The sequence below is a fragment of the Vipera ursinii genome (genome assembly GCF_947247035.1).
Source record: "Vipera ursinii genome assembly, chromosome: 2".
Taxonomy (NCBI): domain Eukaryota; kingdom Metazoa; phylum Chordata; class Lepidosauria; order Squamata; family Viperidae; genus Vipera; species Vipera ursinii.
In genome coordinates this window covers 132,786,598-132,803,783 of record NC_139513.1, presented here as the reverse complement: position 1 = coordinate 132,803,783, position 17,186 = coordinate 132,786,598, and the positions used below count along the sequence as shown (strand labels likewise).

Sequence of the window (17,186 nt, the reverse complement as noted above, 5' to 3'; positions counted from 1 at the left end):
GCGGTGGCTCAGTGGGTTAGGACGCTGAGCTTGTCGATCAGAAGGTCGGCAGTTTGGCGGGTCGAATCCCGAGTGCCGCGTAACAGAGTGAGCGCCTGTTACTCGTCCCAGCTTCTGCCCACCTAGCAGTTCGAAAGCACGTAAAAATGCAAGTAGAAAAATAGGGACCACTCTGGTGGGAAGGTAACAGCGTTCCGTGCGCCTTTGGCGTCTAGTCATGCCGGCCACATGACCACGGAGACGTCCTTGGACAAGCGCTGGCTCTTCGGCTTTGAAATGGAGATGAGCACTGGCCCCTAGAGTTGGAAACGACTAGCATGATTGTGCGGGGGAACCTTTACCTTTACCTTTACCTATGTCATTGATAAATGTCTGGAAATTATAGCAACTCGGGTCTGGCTTTCTCACCAGTAGACACATTAAATATGCCAGTGGTAGGGAAGTAGTTACCAGTTTGGGAATGGGGAAGATTTAAGGCTACTATAGAATGATCAATAGATAAATTGAGGTGGACAAGATTGTTTATGAAGCCAAAGTAAAAATAACTCTTTGATAGGGATTTACAGGGGCTTCCCACTGTAAATAAGGTGTGTGTATAGTTGCACTGTTCCAGTGTTCACATGTTACACTTGTGGTTGTTTGATGTGACCCATCACAAGACTATACTGTTGTTTCTACCCACATGCCTCTTGCCTCCTTAAGCCTGTTTTAGCATTGTGATAGCCCCTAACGGTCTATTTTTTAAAATTTCTGTTTCTTCAAGGTTCAGTGACAGTGTCCTTTCTGACCATAAACTAACACTCACTGCCCTAGTTTTCTACACTGTAATCAATATGTCTTGCAGATTATAGGGCACTAAATAAAATCAACATCAGCAACATTAATAAGTCAGTTAGGTCAGGAAAGTTTGAGGGAGTCTTTAACCTTCCCTCCTGTTAATCCTAACCTATTATCCTAACACATGAAGGCTACCAGCACAAGCTATGTCTGCATATATGTATGAATGTATGCACATGTGTGCAGGCTGTCATTTATTACTCCCTCATATAATGTGACCGGTAATATCTAAAAACTGGTCCATTCCAGTTTTGTGGAATATCTGCTGGAATTCACTGAACGTTGTGATGTCATAATGATCCCCCACTTCACATCACTAGCTGCTGCTAATTGGGAACTGGATAGGGAATAATGATGATTGATAGCTTTTTTCATGTTTACCCCAGTATCAGAATTTAGCTCTGAAATATTCATGAAAGTTAAAATGTTATATGAGGCAAGCCATTTAAAACAGAAGGTGAATATATTTTTCAGTATTGCCATTTAGGAGTTCTGAGTTATTTAAGCTGCCTTTTATTTAAAAAAAATGAACAATTTAAGAAATGAAATACCAGAAGCAAGTTTCTGTTGATATCAAAAATTAAAAATTCATGGGTACATGGAGTTTGGATTATATTGAGGAATTCAGCTTAAGATCTTCTGCAGGATCCAAGTCAGTCACTGGGATCAGAATTTTTCTCTTCTGAGCTTTCAAACCCATGCTGGAGCCCATCTTCAGGCAAACTCTAGCAGAATGTGTGCTGTTCTGTGTGTGGTATTTATAGTGCCTGTTGTAAGTGGCTTTTTAGATGTTGATTGGGGTGTGTTGACGGCTGGCATTGTCATTGGTTGTCATCTGCTTGTGCTGCCCAGCCCTCGCCTTCTAAGTACTTGATAGGCTGGTGGTAAATCAGCACTCCTGTTGACTGAGGATGGGCCTGTTTCCCAGGCTTCAATCACTTCCCTGGCTGTTTTTGTGCCTGCTCATCCAACAATCTTGGTTGCTGCAAAGTTGAAAGTATGTCCTTGTTCATTGTAGTGTGAGGCTACCAGTGAGTTCGGGTATCCTTGTTTGACCGCTCGCTTGTGTTTTTGCAATCTGGTAGTTAGCTTCCTTCCTGTCTGTCCTACATAGCCACAGGGACAATCCATGCAGGGGATTCGGTAGATTACATTGAAAGTATCTCCCACCTCCAAGCGATCTTTGCAATGCATTAATTTGTCCTCATATGGTAGCCTCTGGATGGTGTGTGATGCCCACCTGCAGATCTTGGAAGCTGCATTCTACAGCTTCTGAAATATTTTTGATGTATGACAGGGTGTGCCATGTGGTTGGTCTTGTACCTTGTTTCTTCCTTTCTCTCCCCACCATGTCGCACAGACATCTTGTGACAATTGATTGTGGATACCCATTCTGCTTGAATTGTTCACATAGGTACCTGCTCTCCAGCTGTTTGGCTTCCTGGGTACTACAGTGGTTTGTCACCCTACCATATAGTATTCTGATGTAAAATTATGTAAAACAGACAGGGAAGAAGCTAACCACCAGATTGCAAGAACACAAGTGAGCGGTCAGATGAGGAGATCCGAACTCATTGGTAGCCTCACACTACAATGAACAAGGACATACATTCAACTTTGCACTGACGAAGATTGTTGGATGAGCAGGCACAAAAACAGCCAGGGAAGTGATTGAAGCCTGGGAAACAGACCCCTCCTCAGTCAACAGGAGTGCTGATTTACCACCAGCCTATCAAGTACTTAGAAGGCGAGGGCTGGGCAGCAAAAGCAAACAACAACCAATGACTTAAAAGTCAGCCATCAACACACCCCAGTCAACATCTAAAAAGCCACCTACAACAGGAAATATAAATATCACACATAGAACAGCACACATTCTGCTAGTGCCTGAAGATGGGCTCCAGCTTGAGTCCAAAAGCTTGGAAGACAAAACCTCTTGTCCAGGTGACCAACCCAGATTGGATCCTGCAACATTATCCTAGGTCCTAGGACATGTGTGTTCACCTTCATTTGTTCGCATCTTCTGATTTTTTCTGTGTTATAGTTGACTTAAGTAGGAGTCCTTTTAAAAAGAACCATTGCTGACCCTTTGTAAAAGAAGGGATTTATGGCAAAGTTCATCACTGCTCAGTTTACTTGGAGCTATTCCTGACATGGATAATGCAAGCTAAATAAGGTATTTTCCAGGTAGGCCTACTTACTTGTCCGTGTAATTCATCAGATCAGATTAAATGAGCAAAATTGAAGATTTACAGTATATCTCTCTAGGTCAGGGGTCAGCAACCTGAAACAGTGAAAGAGCCACTCGGAACCAGTTCCCTCACAAAAGGAAAAACTGGGAGCCACAAAAAATGTGTGTACATGCGCGCATGCGCAGAACAGGGTTTGACTGAAGAGTGGAGCCAATGCGAGATATGCACCTACCCTGCATATTTGAATTGATTGGTTGAACTTTTTTAGTCCCACTTTTTTGGGGGGGACTGCACATGGCAGAGGACTGGGAGCCGCAGGAGACGGCTGAAAGAGCTGCATGCGGCTCCGGAGCCGCGGGTTGCAGACCTGTGCTCTAGGTGAACAATTAAAATAAAGCAGATGGTTAGCAGAAAGGAGCCATAATGAACTCTAACTTCAACAGTATATAAGAAATCAAGGCCAAACATGATATGTGGGTCTTTTATGGTGAGCAAAAAATACTTTGAGAAATTCTTCAGTTAGAGGAATTATCTATTCTTTTAACCACTAGAGCTCAGCAGTTAAAGATGCTGAGCTTGTCAGCTGGAAAGCTGACAGCCCGGGCCGCGCAATGGGGTGACCTCCCATTCCTTGCCCACCTAGCAGTTTGAAAGCATGCAAATGTGAGTAGTACCACTTCGATAGGAAGGTAACAGCATTCTATAAGTCTTTGGTATATAGCCATGCTGGCCACATGACCACAAAAACCATCTTTGGACAATGTTGGCTCCCTTGGACAAGAAACAGAGATGATCACCACACCCTAGAGTCAGAGATGGCCTGACAGGGAAACCCTTACCTTTACTTTACTATGAGAGCTCAGGGGAAGCAAATGAAAAGACAATTGCTATCCATTGAAAAGACCCATGTATATTTGGTGGAGTTAGAGGAATGGTTACTTTAAATGGAAGAGAGGCTATAGCATTAATAATATGGCTAATTAAATGGGAATTGGAGTTTGGATACTGATAACTGGACACTAGTACTTCTGAACTTCATTTCAGATCTGGTGTCAAATCAGAATCGAACATAATTCAAGATGCATCTCCTCTTCTGGAAGTTGCATGTACACATATCTCATGCAAAACATTCCATAGGTAGAATATTTTCGTGAGAGAGAAAGAGACTGACCCAAGCTCACACAGCTGGTTTTCATGCTAAGGCAGGACTAGAACTCACATGGTTTCCCAGTTTGAATGACTGATAAAGTAATAAAGGTGTGATTAAAAAAAAAGTCAGCTGAATAGGCTGCATGGCTTTTAGGTTCTATTTTGGAAGAGCCAGAAGTGCATCAGTAAACTTCCCCCAACAGCTGGCTACTATGTACATGCCATCCATACAGAAAAGAAGCACTCCATAGATTTTTGTTTGCATTGTAAAGAAATCAGGAAATATAATACAGAATAACATAGTTGGAAGGGACCTTGGAGGTCTTCTAGTCCAATCCCCTGCTCAGGCATGGGACCCTAAACCATTCCAGACAAGTGGCTGTTCAGTTTCTTCTTAAAAGCATCTAGTGATACACCCACAACTTCTGAAGGCAAGCCATTCCACTGAGGGTTCTCACTGTTAGGAAATTTCTCCTTAATTGTAGGTTGGACCTTTCTTTGATAAGTTTCCATCCATTATCTTCTCTTGCCCTCAGGTCTTCTAGCTTGCAAGCTACCTCTAGGAATAGGTCTAGTTTGCTACCAGCCTCCCAACCCAGATGTTCCATAGAGTTTTCTCCATTTTGAGACCTTTATTAATTTTAAATAGGGATAAACTTGTATACCTGCAGAAATGAAAAAAGAGGGGAAGGATGTTTTCATCCCACACTTTAATTACTTCTGTAATTAAAATGGTCCTTGAGTCATTTGCTGGATGCTTCATTGAGATACAGTCTTTTTGAGTCTTTTGAAGCATGGGAAAATCTTCAAAATAATATTTTGAATAACATTATTCAAAAGGTGGTCTATGAAAAGGGACCAAATTACTAACCACCAAACAGTATTGTGAAGAATATTTAAAAACTGTCCGTGTTTCCATTTTTTAAAACTGATCAACAAAGTAATTTACGGTACCTGTAATATAAAGAATGGAAGAGATCAATTAAATAACACTTAAGATGTTTTCTTAGGCTTAAAGTATATTTATGTCTGTTCCCAAACTATACTTTGGGGGTCCTTTGAATAATATAATTGCTGCTTTTGTATAGTTGTTGTTGCTGTTGCTACTTTTTTAAGTTCTTAACATTTTTAAAAAGTTCAGTGTTTTATTGTTCATTATTATATGATACTTAAAATATTTTTTAAAACTTGAGACAATTATAAAACTTCTTGCGATTGCTGATTATTGGCAAACTAATCTTACATTCATATTTTAAAAATTACTTGATAGAAAACGCACATGCATAAGTAGTTTCTTAAAAGAGCTGTATTTTCAAAGTGTACAATTTAAAAATGTATTAATTTTCAAACTCTCTTGATCATTTTTTTTAAGATCTGTCCAAATCAGTATTTCTTCTATGACTAGATTAATGCATTTTTCTATACAGGTATTCATAGGGGAGAATTTAAGTGCAAATCAGATCATTTTCTCATTTTTTTTCTTAATTTCACAGGCCACCTAGAGATTTGGATTCCAAAGCGTGCATTAATATTGGAGACAAGGTATGGTAAAGATAAAATACGATGGGCATGTGTGCTTGGTGAGAAGGCTAAGATGGAAATTAATGAAGAAATGAATAGGGATTAATGTAGTAGTCTTAAATGTGTGTGTGTGCCTCTCTTTATATGTACGTAATTTTATTTCTCGGTCTTATTGTTTACATTTTTATTTATTATATCTTTTATCTGTTAAATCCAACATTCAAAAAGCTTTATCATTTTAAAATGATGTGGGCATTGAATTAACCTCCCTTTAAGAGCATCAGTATAGGTAGCCACTCATTCAGCAACCATTCATAGTTACAATCGTGATGATAATGGGGACTTAAAAATGGTCCTCAGAGCTCTGGCTTTCCCAGTGTCACCATGGCAACATGATGGCGATGGTGCCCACCTTGCAGTTATGACATTACAGCAACTCATGATTGTGTTTTCCAATGTTTTCTGACAACTTCCTATAAGCAAAATCAATGGGAAAGCTATTGGGAAATTGAAAGTTGTTCCTGTTCCTGCTGCTTTTTCATCCAACTGCACTTTGCAGTGCCTGCCTACATCTTGCCTGTGATACCCCTCCCCCTCCAGCATCCTCACACCTGCCTATGATCCAGAGTGCTTGTCCACAATACCCCTGCACCTGTATTTATCACCAGGGGTGAAATCTGGTGCTGAGTCACATCTGAAGTGATCTGGAAAAATGGAAGAGAGATGACAATGAACTACTATCCTTTGAAGTTCCAAAGAGAGAATATACATCCCTTGTACAAACCACTTCTCTAATCTAGTGAAAGGGGAAAAAAACCTTGTGCAAAAGATTAGGCAGGCAAAAGCAAAATTATTTATTGTGTGAAAAAACAAGTGTTTAATTCTTTCCCTTTAGGAAAACAGTGTCCAAGAAAATATAGAGTTAAATAGCTTGCCTACTTTGGATGAATTGGAATGGAGATCTGCCTTTTAACTTCTGTTTTGTTTTCTTGACTTTATTTCTTCATAGAACTTTGAAGTGAAAGCTGATGATCTGGAGCCAATATCAGAATTAGGACGTGGTGCATATGGGGTGGTAGAGATGATGCGACATATGCCCAGTGGGCAAATAATGGCAGTGAAGGTAGAGTACGATTCTCTCTTGGTGTGTATTAACCATCCAAATTCACCCCAGCTGTTCTTCAGGATTTTGAAACAGCAAAGTGGATGAGATCAGGCCATATTGTGAACTGCAAGGAACAAGTGTAATGGATCAAATTTCATTCAGTTTTGAAAGCCCCAAATAAATAGAGTCTGGCTTATTTGTACATTGGCGAGTTGTAAGTTGTCTGTATTCACGCACATGCAGACATTTATAAAATTTGATCCAGTGTCTACATTATGTTCCATAAGTCCTATTTCTATATTTAAAAATCAAATGTTCATTTATATTCTTTCTCCCTTCTGTGATCGAGTGTCATATGGGATTGAGCTTGAGAAATGATTCTTCTCCTTACCAATTGACATATAACTATAACTAACTTTAGCTAACCAATTGACATATAACATATAACTATTATTGTGTTTGGCTTTTTTCTAAGCATTTGCCCGCATATATTGGAAAAAGTTTTTTTTTCTAAGCTTGACTCAAGAGTTCTGTGATATTTACTTTCCTGTTTAGAATGAGTTGAATCTCTCCATGCCGATTCTTTATCAAAATGTGAGGGAATTTTATATGTGTGTGAGTGTATGTACAGGCAGTCCTTGCTTAACAACAGTAATTGGGACTGGAATTTTTATTGCGAAGCAATGTGGTCCATATATTTCATATATTATAGTCTCACATTCAATAACACTCAGAATTTACTATGGATATTATACCCATTGAATATCATTACAGTCATTGAAGATCAATGTTGTTGTTTTTTGCTTTAATATGAATTCATGGTAGTCCCATACAGATCATATGATTAGATAATTTCACTCCATGCAATAATCATGATTATGTTTATATCAAGTACTAGCAAACCAAATTTCATAAAAGCTCATAAAATATATGACTTTATGTAACTGTTTCCTTTGTTAATAAAGTTGTCAAAGGATGATTGAAATTAACATTTTGGGATTGATTGTCATCTGAATAAAGATAAGCAATATTTTAAATATGAAAATTTAAAACAAAGAGAAAGAAAGATCTGTCACTTTTCCACTGAATTACAGGCATTTCCTGCATATATATTAATGGCAGATTTTACTGAAACTGATTAGCATACAAAATACAATTGATTGTGACTCATTTCCTTTCTAAAAGCTGTGAGAATGGTAAGGTATGCCTTTGGGGAACAGACTAGAACTTGTTTTAAAGTAATTACAGTAACATGGATTATAAATTTTCTATGGAGTGCCAAACTGCCTATCAGTTGCATTAGGTGCAGCTATTTTGATTACTAGGCTAATACAAATATATTATTTAATCTGAGTTACTGCTGAACCATAGTGTAATCCCTTAATATTTTGGTAATATCCAGCTATAGAGTCAAATCATGGTTTAACTTGTTGGGATAACCTCATTGGCTATGGAAGACACAGTGGTCAACAAAGACTTGCTTGTCCCGGGTGACCATAGAGACTGGAGAAGTTATGAAAGCCTACTCAATCAAGGCAGATAACAAGAATTCAGTAGCTAATCTACACACACACACACACACACACACACACACACACACACACACACATCCCTATCTATCTTTCCCATGAAGACTAATGGGAGAATCCTGGCATAGTGCATCAAAACTGCCATGCATACAAAGAGCTGTGTTGGATTGGGGCAGGTGAAGAAAATGCACTCCTAAATCTGGTGCTCTTTCTGTGGTTCCTCTTCATCCAGTGCTCTGCCATTGTTGCCTTGTTAATGATAAGACAATCCAAGAAAGCAAAAAATAAATGGGTGTGTGTGGGGGGGGGAGGCAGAAAAGCACTTAGGTAATAATGATCATCCTCACATCTGAGGATCTCACAGTGCTCCGAGACATAAATTATGCCTGTGAGGTAGGTAAGTATTATTATCTCCATTTCACAAAGGCACAAAGAGACTTTCAAAAAAAAAGAGCTTCATATTGGAGTATCTGTTATGGGGCACTTGTAGCCTAAGCTTACGTTTATGCACTCTAGTAAGTTAAACTGGATTTCAAAGAAGTTACTCCCCACCTCCACGGGTAAGTGTGCCGAGCACTGCAGCCTTCTTGTTTAAAGCCATAAAAGCACTGAGTTTTGTCAAAGGATGCTGGGACTCAGAGATTAAAAGACTCCCAAGGCACAATGTTGGCTGGCTTGAACTTTTGTGGCTGCCATCTTTAAACTAACCTAATTTGAAGGCTTCCTGCTTCTGATGGGTGGGCCAGCAGGTATTTGTTTCTCTTTGTCCTGCACTAAAAGAGATGAGCCATTAAAAAAAATAGCTGGTTAAATTTGCTTGATAAAATAAGCCAAACTCCTAGGTCTACCAATGCAATGCGACTGCTGTGAAAACAGCATTGGCTGCCAGTTAGTTTTGCAGTGAGATTGAAAAGTTACCGGTAGTTACCGTGTTTAAGCCCCTACATGGCTGATGGCCTGGACGTGTCTGAAACTATCTCTTTGGTTGATTCCGCCCATCCAGTAAAATCAGGAAGAGAAGGTTTGCATCTGGTAAGATCTCTTTGAGGGAATGTCATCATTCTGATTTTTCTAGCTTTTGTGACTGCCAGGTGGTTGTCTGATAAAGTATCCATATTTAAGAATAGGAAGAGCGAACATTTAAACTGGCTCTGTTTTCCAGCGGATCCGAGCAACAGTGAATAGCCAGGAGCAGAAGAGGCTATTGATGGACTTGGACATTTCTATGAGAACAGTAGACTGTCATTTCACTGTCACGTTCTACGGTGCGCTGTTTCGGGAGGTAGGACTTATGACCTCCTCACACTTTTACCTAGGACTCAAAAAATTATACTAAATACCTGGATGATCCTTTAACCTGGGAGTGGGCAACCTATTGGGCTGTTCCTAGTTTGTTCTTCATTTGGCAACTGATTGGATTGAAACCAAATAATGCATGGATTTCAGTTACTCAAATTCTGTCCCATCTTATTATTTAATATGTCTTGGATTAGAACAGACATGTCAAACACAAGGCCCGGGGGCCGGATTCGGCCCGCGAAGTGGTTTCATGTGGCCCATGAAGCCATCCTGGAAACAGTGAGGGAACGGCCCCCACTGCCTTGGCCCTGGCCCAGAGACCCTCCTCCTGCCAGAGACCCTCAGATCTGTCCCACTCCTGGTCAGGCCCCCATAGGCACCCTTGATGCGAACGATGTAGAGCTGGCCACGCCCACCCAGTAGGCCATGCCCACCCTGGCCACACCCACCCGGCCCCCTGAGGGCAACCGCAGTGCTGATGCGGCCCTCAATGAAATTGAGTTTGACACCCCTGGATTAGAACAACCAAAATACTTCAGTCTGCAATTGCTAAAGATTATTCAGAAGGGGGCTTGTACCTTCTTGTGAAAAAAGATGGACTGCTTTAATAACTGGCAGAGAGCTTGCCGTGGTCACATAAAGTCCAAAGCTCTTCTTTAAATCATTTCCAAATTGGGCACAACCAGTTGTTACAGTGCGACCTCAGGAGACAATTCAGTTGATACAAAACATCTTCAGTATATACAAAAAACAACCCCAGTTCATGGACAGAAAGTTCTGAACAACAAAAATTTCATTTGACCTAGAAGATGAAAAGCTCAGTGGAATAGTATGTGTTTTCATCCAACAGTGAAAAACAGCAGAAGAGGTATTTGAAGGATGTGTAATCCCAAATCATCTCACTAAACAAAAGTTACGTTGTTGGCATCTCTGATATTCGTTGGACTGCGTTAAGCATGGCTGTCTTAGTGTATCAGACTATGATGCTAGACTTTTAAAATAGCAAAACCTTAACAACAAAAATGGCCACCAGAACGTTCTTTCTGTGTCTTTCATCCTTTTCAGAAAAAAACAAGTTAAACAGTAGTTTAAAAGGTAGACCTCTCTCTAGTTGAATGTTATTGATCAAACAGAGTTTCTGTCTGAGAAGCAGTTTATAAATGATGTATTTTCTCTTTGTACTGTTGTCTAATTTCTGGTGCCTTTTCTCCACATTTCTATTGCTCATTTTTTTCAATCGGTCAGTCTAAACAATTCACATTCCACACAACAGGAAAGGAACCTTTAACACATTCAAGCACCCACAGGTCACTCTAAAGCAGTGGTTCCCAACCTTTTCTATACCCCACACCCCTAGAACACTTCTGATATATTCTCGCACCCTTACAAAAGTTCGAAATAACGGCAACGAATTATGCATATACACTATAATTTTGAAAACCCAGGTTTTTGCACCCCCTGGAATATCGTCTCGCACTCCTGGTTGGGAACCCCCTGCTCTAAAGTCTGTCGTGTGTGGTAGGAGGCCTTATTAAAAATCTAATATTAGTTGACAAGAAAGCTTTGGAGGCAGTGCATATGTGTTTTGGTAAAGATACATTTTGGTGATAGAAACTAGTCAAAGCTCATGATCACTTATGTGTTCTCCCTTCACCAATTCCCATTTGTCTAGGGCGATGTGTGGATTTGTATGGAATTGATGGATACCTCGCTGGACAAATTCTACAAGCAAGTCATTGACAGAGGCTTAACGATTCCTGAGGATATTCTAGGAAAAATAGCTGTCTCTGTAAGTGCTCTACTTTTTTAAAAAAAAAAGTAATTCTCTTCCAAAAAGTGATTTAACATCAGTGTGGTTGTAAGTCAGAAAAAACAAAACGAAAACAATGTGGCCACACTGCTTAGCAACAGCAGTTCTGGCAGTCCCAGTTACTGTTGTTACTAAATGGGGATCAGATTGTTTCTTTTAATTAGTAGATTAGATATTGAAGATAAAATTTAATTTGGCCTTACTTTGCCCGCTTCAGGCATGAACCAGTTTGGTTCAAATCCAAGGCAGAATCTTTGTACAGAAAATTGCCTGCCAGGTGTTAAGGTTTTCTGCGTTAAATACCTTGATATTCTGAGACATTTTTTAAAAAGGATTATTTGTAATTTGTATATTTTGGGGCAGAGTTTTGTGAACTATGAAGGCATTCCTATTTGTTTTGTAAAAGTAAAAATTAAACCCCAAACGAAAAATTAAAAGCCTAAAAAAAAAAGAATTGTATTCATGTTTTGCTTAGCTGACTCCAGTTAAGATTCTTACACCTTTTCCAAAAGCACTGGGGATGAAAGTGAAAAGAAAAAAAAGCTCTAGGTTGGAAGCCAGAGCTGTCAATCACAGAGCTAGACCTCCTCTTTTTCTTTCCTCTTACCTTTAAGGGCCATGGAGAGAAATGTCATTATTTGATTTTACTAGTCTATCTGCAATCTGCAGTATGTAGCTTCTCAAACTCTTGAGGTAGGAGAAAGGTTCTGGGTGCAGCCTGATCTGCTTTGAGTCAGTTTGCAGACAAACTGCCTCAGTTAAAAAAATAACTTGGAAATGGTCTGCAGTAAAAGCAGGTGTACCAAATTATTATATAGTTACTGTCCCTTAAAGGTTTCCTGGAACATATTGATGGAAGTGGTGGGCAGTATTTTTGATAATGGTGGTAGGGAAGAAACCATTCTCATTAAAGGAAAAGGTCAGGACCAACTTAGAGACAAAAATCTGTTTAACCTTTTGACATTTCTTTTTGTGTGTTTGTAGAGGTAGTCCTCAACTTATGACCACAGTTGCACCCCATTTTACAACTTTTCTTGCCACATTTGTTAGGTGAATCACTGCAGTTGTTATATGTGTAACACGGTTGTTAAGTGAATCTGGTTTCCCCATTGACTTTGCTTGTCAGAAGGTCACAGAAGGGGATCACGTGACCCGGGGACCCTGCACCCATCATAAATGTGAGTCTGAATTTTGATCACGTGACCATGGAGAAGCCGCAGGGGCCATAAGTGTGAAAAACAGTCATACGTCACTTTTTTCAGCGCCGTTGTAACTTTGAATGGTTACTAAGCAAACTCTTGCAAGTTGAGGACTACCTGTACATTATTTTATTGCAATCTTGCTCATGAGATAGGGGGATTTTTTTTAACTTACCATGCTTAGTAACCAACACACTCTTCATCCCCCAACTCTTTCTGTTCTGCAGGGGGAAAATAATCGGGCTAGATCCTTGCTGTAAAAATATTTGATCCATTGGGAGAGGGCTGGAATTCCAATCAAAAATTTCCCCCCATCAACGGGGAAAGGAGGGATAGAATCTGACCCTTGGAAAAAAGGGGCTCATTATATCTTTCGCTTGGCCACGCTGCTAAAGGTTTTTGGCATGAATCATTTTTTATTACATTGGTACTAAGACTGCAGGCTCAGCAATCTTCTGCTGGTTAATTATCAAGATGCCCAACCCCAGACTGTCTCTACCTGAAGTTAAGTGTTGAAATGGGGGTGGGTGGGGGGTGAACCTGTGCCCTGAAATAACTATTTCTGCTTCAGCAGCTACAGTTCACTCTCTCTGTCTCTCTGTTGTGTGTTTCAGATTGTAAAAGCATTAGAGCACCTACATAGTAAACTGTCTGTAATTCACCGAGGTAAGTAAGCACCAGCGTGGTGCCATTCTCACGTATTTCTCAGCTGTGAAATAGGTGGCAGGACTTTTTTGATCAAAGATCTGTGTTACTTGATCCCGGACCCACTGCTATTTCTCTCTCCCCCCCCCTTTTTTTTTTTTCCTTTGCCTTCCAGTGCTTCTTGGATCATGTCATCGACATTCAGCTTAACAATGCCATGATTATTTGTTTTAAAGAAGCAAAATATTTCATGTAACTGCCGTGGGTTCAAATAAAACGATAAAGAAAAACCCCAGCCGAACATTTTAATTCATCCCCCTTCCCTGTGGGGATGTCACTCCAGCCCTAGGGCACTGGGCAGTAGTGCTTTTGCATAATAGTAGCTTCCTGTTTTCCCAGATTTTTTTTAACCTAAGGGTTTTGGACAGGCAGTGGAATATCATGCTGTTATTTTAAGGTGACTACATTGTATTACATTGTTTGGAATAACGGGTTTCTTTCTTTCTTTCTTTCTTTCTTTCTTTCTTTCTTTCTTTCTTTCTTTCTTTCTTTCTTCCTTCCTTCCTTCCTCTTTCTTTCTTTCTTTCTTTCTTTCTTTCTTTCTTTCTTTCTTCCTTCCTTCCTTCCTTCCTTCCTTCCTTCCTTCCTTCCTTCCTTCCTTCCTTCCTTCCTTTCTTTCTTTCTTTCTTTCTTTCTTTCTTTCTTTCTTTCTTTCTTTCTTTCTTTCTTTCTTTCTTTCTTTCTTTCTAATTTATATTGCCTCCTACTCGCTCACAGCGAGTCAAGGTGGCTTACAGGAGATTAAAAACATAATATGAAAGAAATAAAAACAATAAAAGATAAAAATAATAACATAATAACCCCCCTCCATGCCGGCAACAACACACACTCATACCAGCCACTTAATGGGCTCCATCCCGCTGTGGGTTCCCCCGTCCCACTGGCAGAACCAGGTATTCAGGGCCTTCTTGCTTGTCTGTAGTGCTTTTCTCTCGGAGAGACTCACCGTAAGGGTTCAGGGGGACTTTCCTGAGCAGCAGGGATTGGGCCATAGAAAGCAACGACAGTCAGCCCACGTTTCTTCCAAACTGGTTCATATGCCTCGAGTAATCAGTAACACAACTGAAATGTCACATGCGGTCCTCTGGACTGTGACTGGAAATCCTGCCTCACTGCACTTCATAGACATCCAGGACGGAGAGATTTTTCATTGTGGTAGCTTGATGAGTGGATAGTTATCAAGTCAAGAGCCAGCTTTCACCTCAAAGCTGTGTGAAATAAATGCTCCCGTGCCTTAGTGCTAATCAGAGGTCCCGTTTGTCTGTTTGCACAATAAGGTGTTGGTGGATGTTTTTCTTATATTGCTTTAAACTACAGGAAATATACACTTACTCGCACCTGCCGTTCTGTCTGAATGCTGTAATAGATGGTGAATCCAAAATGGGTGGACTAAGCTTTGTGACTGCCGTGATCTCAAATTAGTGCTTATGTTAAGCAAACCAGTGTTGTAGAGAAGGAGGCCTCAAGCATGTTCATGATGCTTATATAGCAGTAGCACCTAGTCTTCTATCCCGGCCCATAGTGCTTTACAGCCCTCTCTAAGTGATTTACAGAATTTGCATATTGCCGCTGTGCCCCCCCAAACAAAAAACAAAATCTGGGTCCTCATTTTATCCACCTCGGAAGGTTGGAAGACTAAGTCAACCTGGAGCCGGTCAGGATCGAACTCCTGGAAGTGAGCTGAATTAGCCTGCAATGCTGCATTCTAACCATGCATAATACTGCATTCTAATCATGATTATATAGGTAGTCCTGACTGACCAGTTGCCTTGTTCAGCTCGAAGTTACAGTATAATAGTACTGCAGCCTGTAAAATAGCACTGTAACCAATCCTTGCATTTTATTTATATGTTAAAGAAATTTACATAGCCTCCCAACTCACATGTGGTGACTCCAGGTGGCATACAACATTAAAAGTTCACAAAAATTTACAATTTAACTCTCCCGACCCTCACCTCATTGACTGCAGAATCAAACAAGCCACTTGATTGGCTCCGATTGGAGTCTCCAGGCCCATTAATGACTTCTTGCAGCATCCTGCAATCATATCATTGTCATTTGCAGGGTTCACAACTGGCTTGTGACAAGCAGAGTTAATGAAGGAGCTGGAAATAAAATCGTACATTGCAGTCAGGTGATTTTTTGCTTAATGACTGGCACTTAATGATCAAAGGGGAAGTGAAGTTGTAAGTCATCATGTGATACGTTTAGTGACACCGCACTTAGTAAATGAACTGCTGGCCCCAACTGCGGTTTCTAATTTTGACCATCTTTGTCAAAATTGAACACCCTCTCTCAACAGAGGGGGAAGGGTCTGACATCATCGATCTCCAGTCTACAACACAGTCCTTTCAACAGTTCCAAGAAGGCTCCACACCCATTTGCACTACTCAGGTGACCCTGAAGACATAGATAAACCTCCAGGTAGCTTTAATGACTCACTAAAAGAATGCAAATGAGCAGTTGTCTGCAAGGAATATAAATCCTTCCATTCCCCACCATCAGAGCTGAAGAAGCTTCTTGGATGAGAAGCAAAACATCTTCAAAGAAAAACAAGAAAGTCCAGTTGCCTCATGAAAAGCATCTTTGGGATAACTATGACCTGGATGACTTGAGAATCTCCATAGATGTGTGTGTTATGTATGCCATCTTGAGCTCTTGAATGCAAGGCAAGGTATAAATTGACCAGTCAAATAAGTAAGTATCAACAGTTAACTAGGTTTCACTTTGCTCCATGGAGAGAAGAAACTTTGAAAGAAAGTACGTCTTCTTAGTGTCAATTTTTTGGTTTTTCATCCTAATTAACATACAGCTAAAAGCATTTGCCTTTCTGTTCGAACTCCATTAGCTGTTTCCTCAGTGTAAATTAATAGAATTACTGGCTAGAATAAATGCCAGACTACAGTCTATGGAAAAATACATTTGTGTGTGTGAGTGTATGTGTGTGTGCCCATGCGTTTTGTGTGTAGATCCTTTTACTTTTAAGCCAACAAATAAACGGTGTATTGCTGTGGGTGCCCTCTGCTGGTGACAACCCATGTTAGCCTGCTTCCTTTTTCACCATAATCTGCAACTAGGAAAAAAAGGGAGTGCTTGCAAGCAATGATTTTCCATTGTAATTTATTTTGCAGATGTCAAGCCTTCCAATGTACTGATTAATACACAAGGACAGGTGAAAATGTGTGACTTCGGAATTAGTGGGTACCTCGTTGATTCTGTGGCTAAGACAATGGATGCTGGCTGCAAACCGTATATGGCAGTAAGTGCAGTGAATCGTGAAACCTTCAGGGGAAACTGTGTCACATCACTTTTTATGCAAACAATGACAGATATTTGCTTTGTTTTATTAAATTTCATATATACATACGTATACATATACATATATACACATATACACATATACACATCATACACACACACACACACACACACACACACACACACACACACACATGTCCAGTGGCTTTAAAGTGTTGGAGCAGGGATGAGGTTTGTTCTCCCTTTCTGAGTGAGTTCCTGTGCTCTTCAATGCGTGCACTTATTGTTCTGTTGGTCTGTCCGATGTATGTGGTGGGGCAGGTGGTGCATGGGATTTCATATACTCCTTGGTTTTCTAACCCAATTATGTCTTTGGGGTTTCTTAGGATGGTGGATATTTTTCTGTCTGTGCAGAATGGCACCACCACAAACACGGAGCCGAACAAAAGCAGCACAACTCACCAGTTCAGGTCTAAGGCTGACAGCTGAGACCAGCCCATCCACTCAAAACACATCCCCACCCAATCAGAACACAGCCCCCCATTCAAAATACACTCCCACCCAATCAGAACACAGCTAAGC

The 17,186-nt window shown here is 40.3% G+C and overlaps 1 protein-coding gene across 1 annotated transcript in view; it reads left to right on the top strand.

The window, feature by feature from the left end:
- Positions 1-17,186, top strand: part of MAP2K6 (mitogen-activated protein kinase kinase 6) — a 114,081-nt gene that overhangs the window by 66,686 nt on the left and 30,209 nt on the right. Inside the window, exons 3-8 of the mRNA XM_083351404.1 lie at positions 5,672-5,720; positions 6,709-6,822; positions 9,496-9,615; positions 11,305-11,421; positions 13,256-13,307; positions 16,478-16,605. Coding sequence (XP_083207530.1) covers positions 5,672-5,720; positions 6,709-6,822; positions 9,496-9,615; positions 11,305-11,421; positions 13,256-13,307; positions 16,478-16,605 — 580 coding nt within the window. The remainder of the gene's footprint in view (positions 1-5,671; positions 5,721-6,708; positions 6,823-9,495; positions 9,616-11,304; positions 11,422-13,255; positions 13,308-16,477; positions 16,606-17,186) is intronic.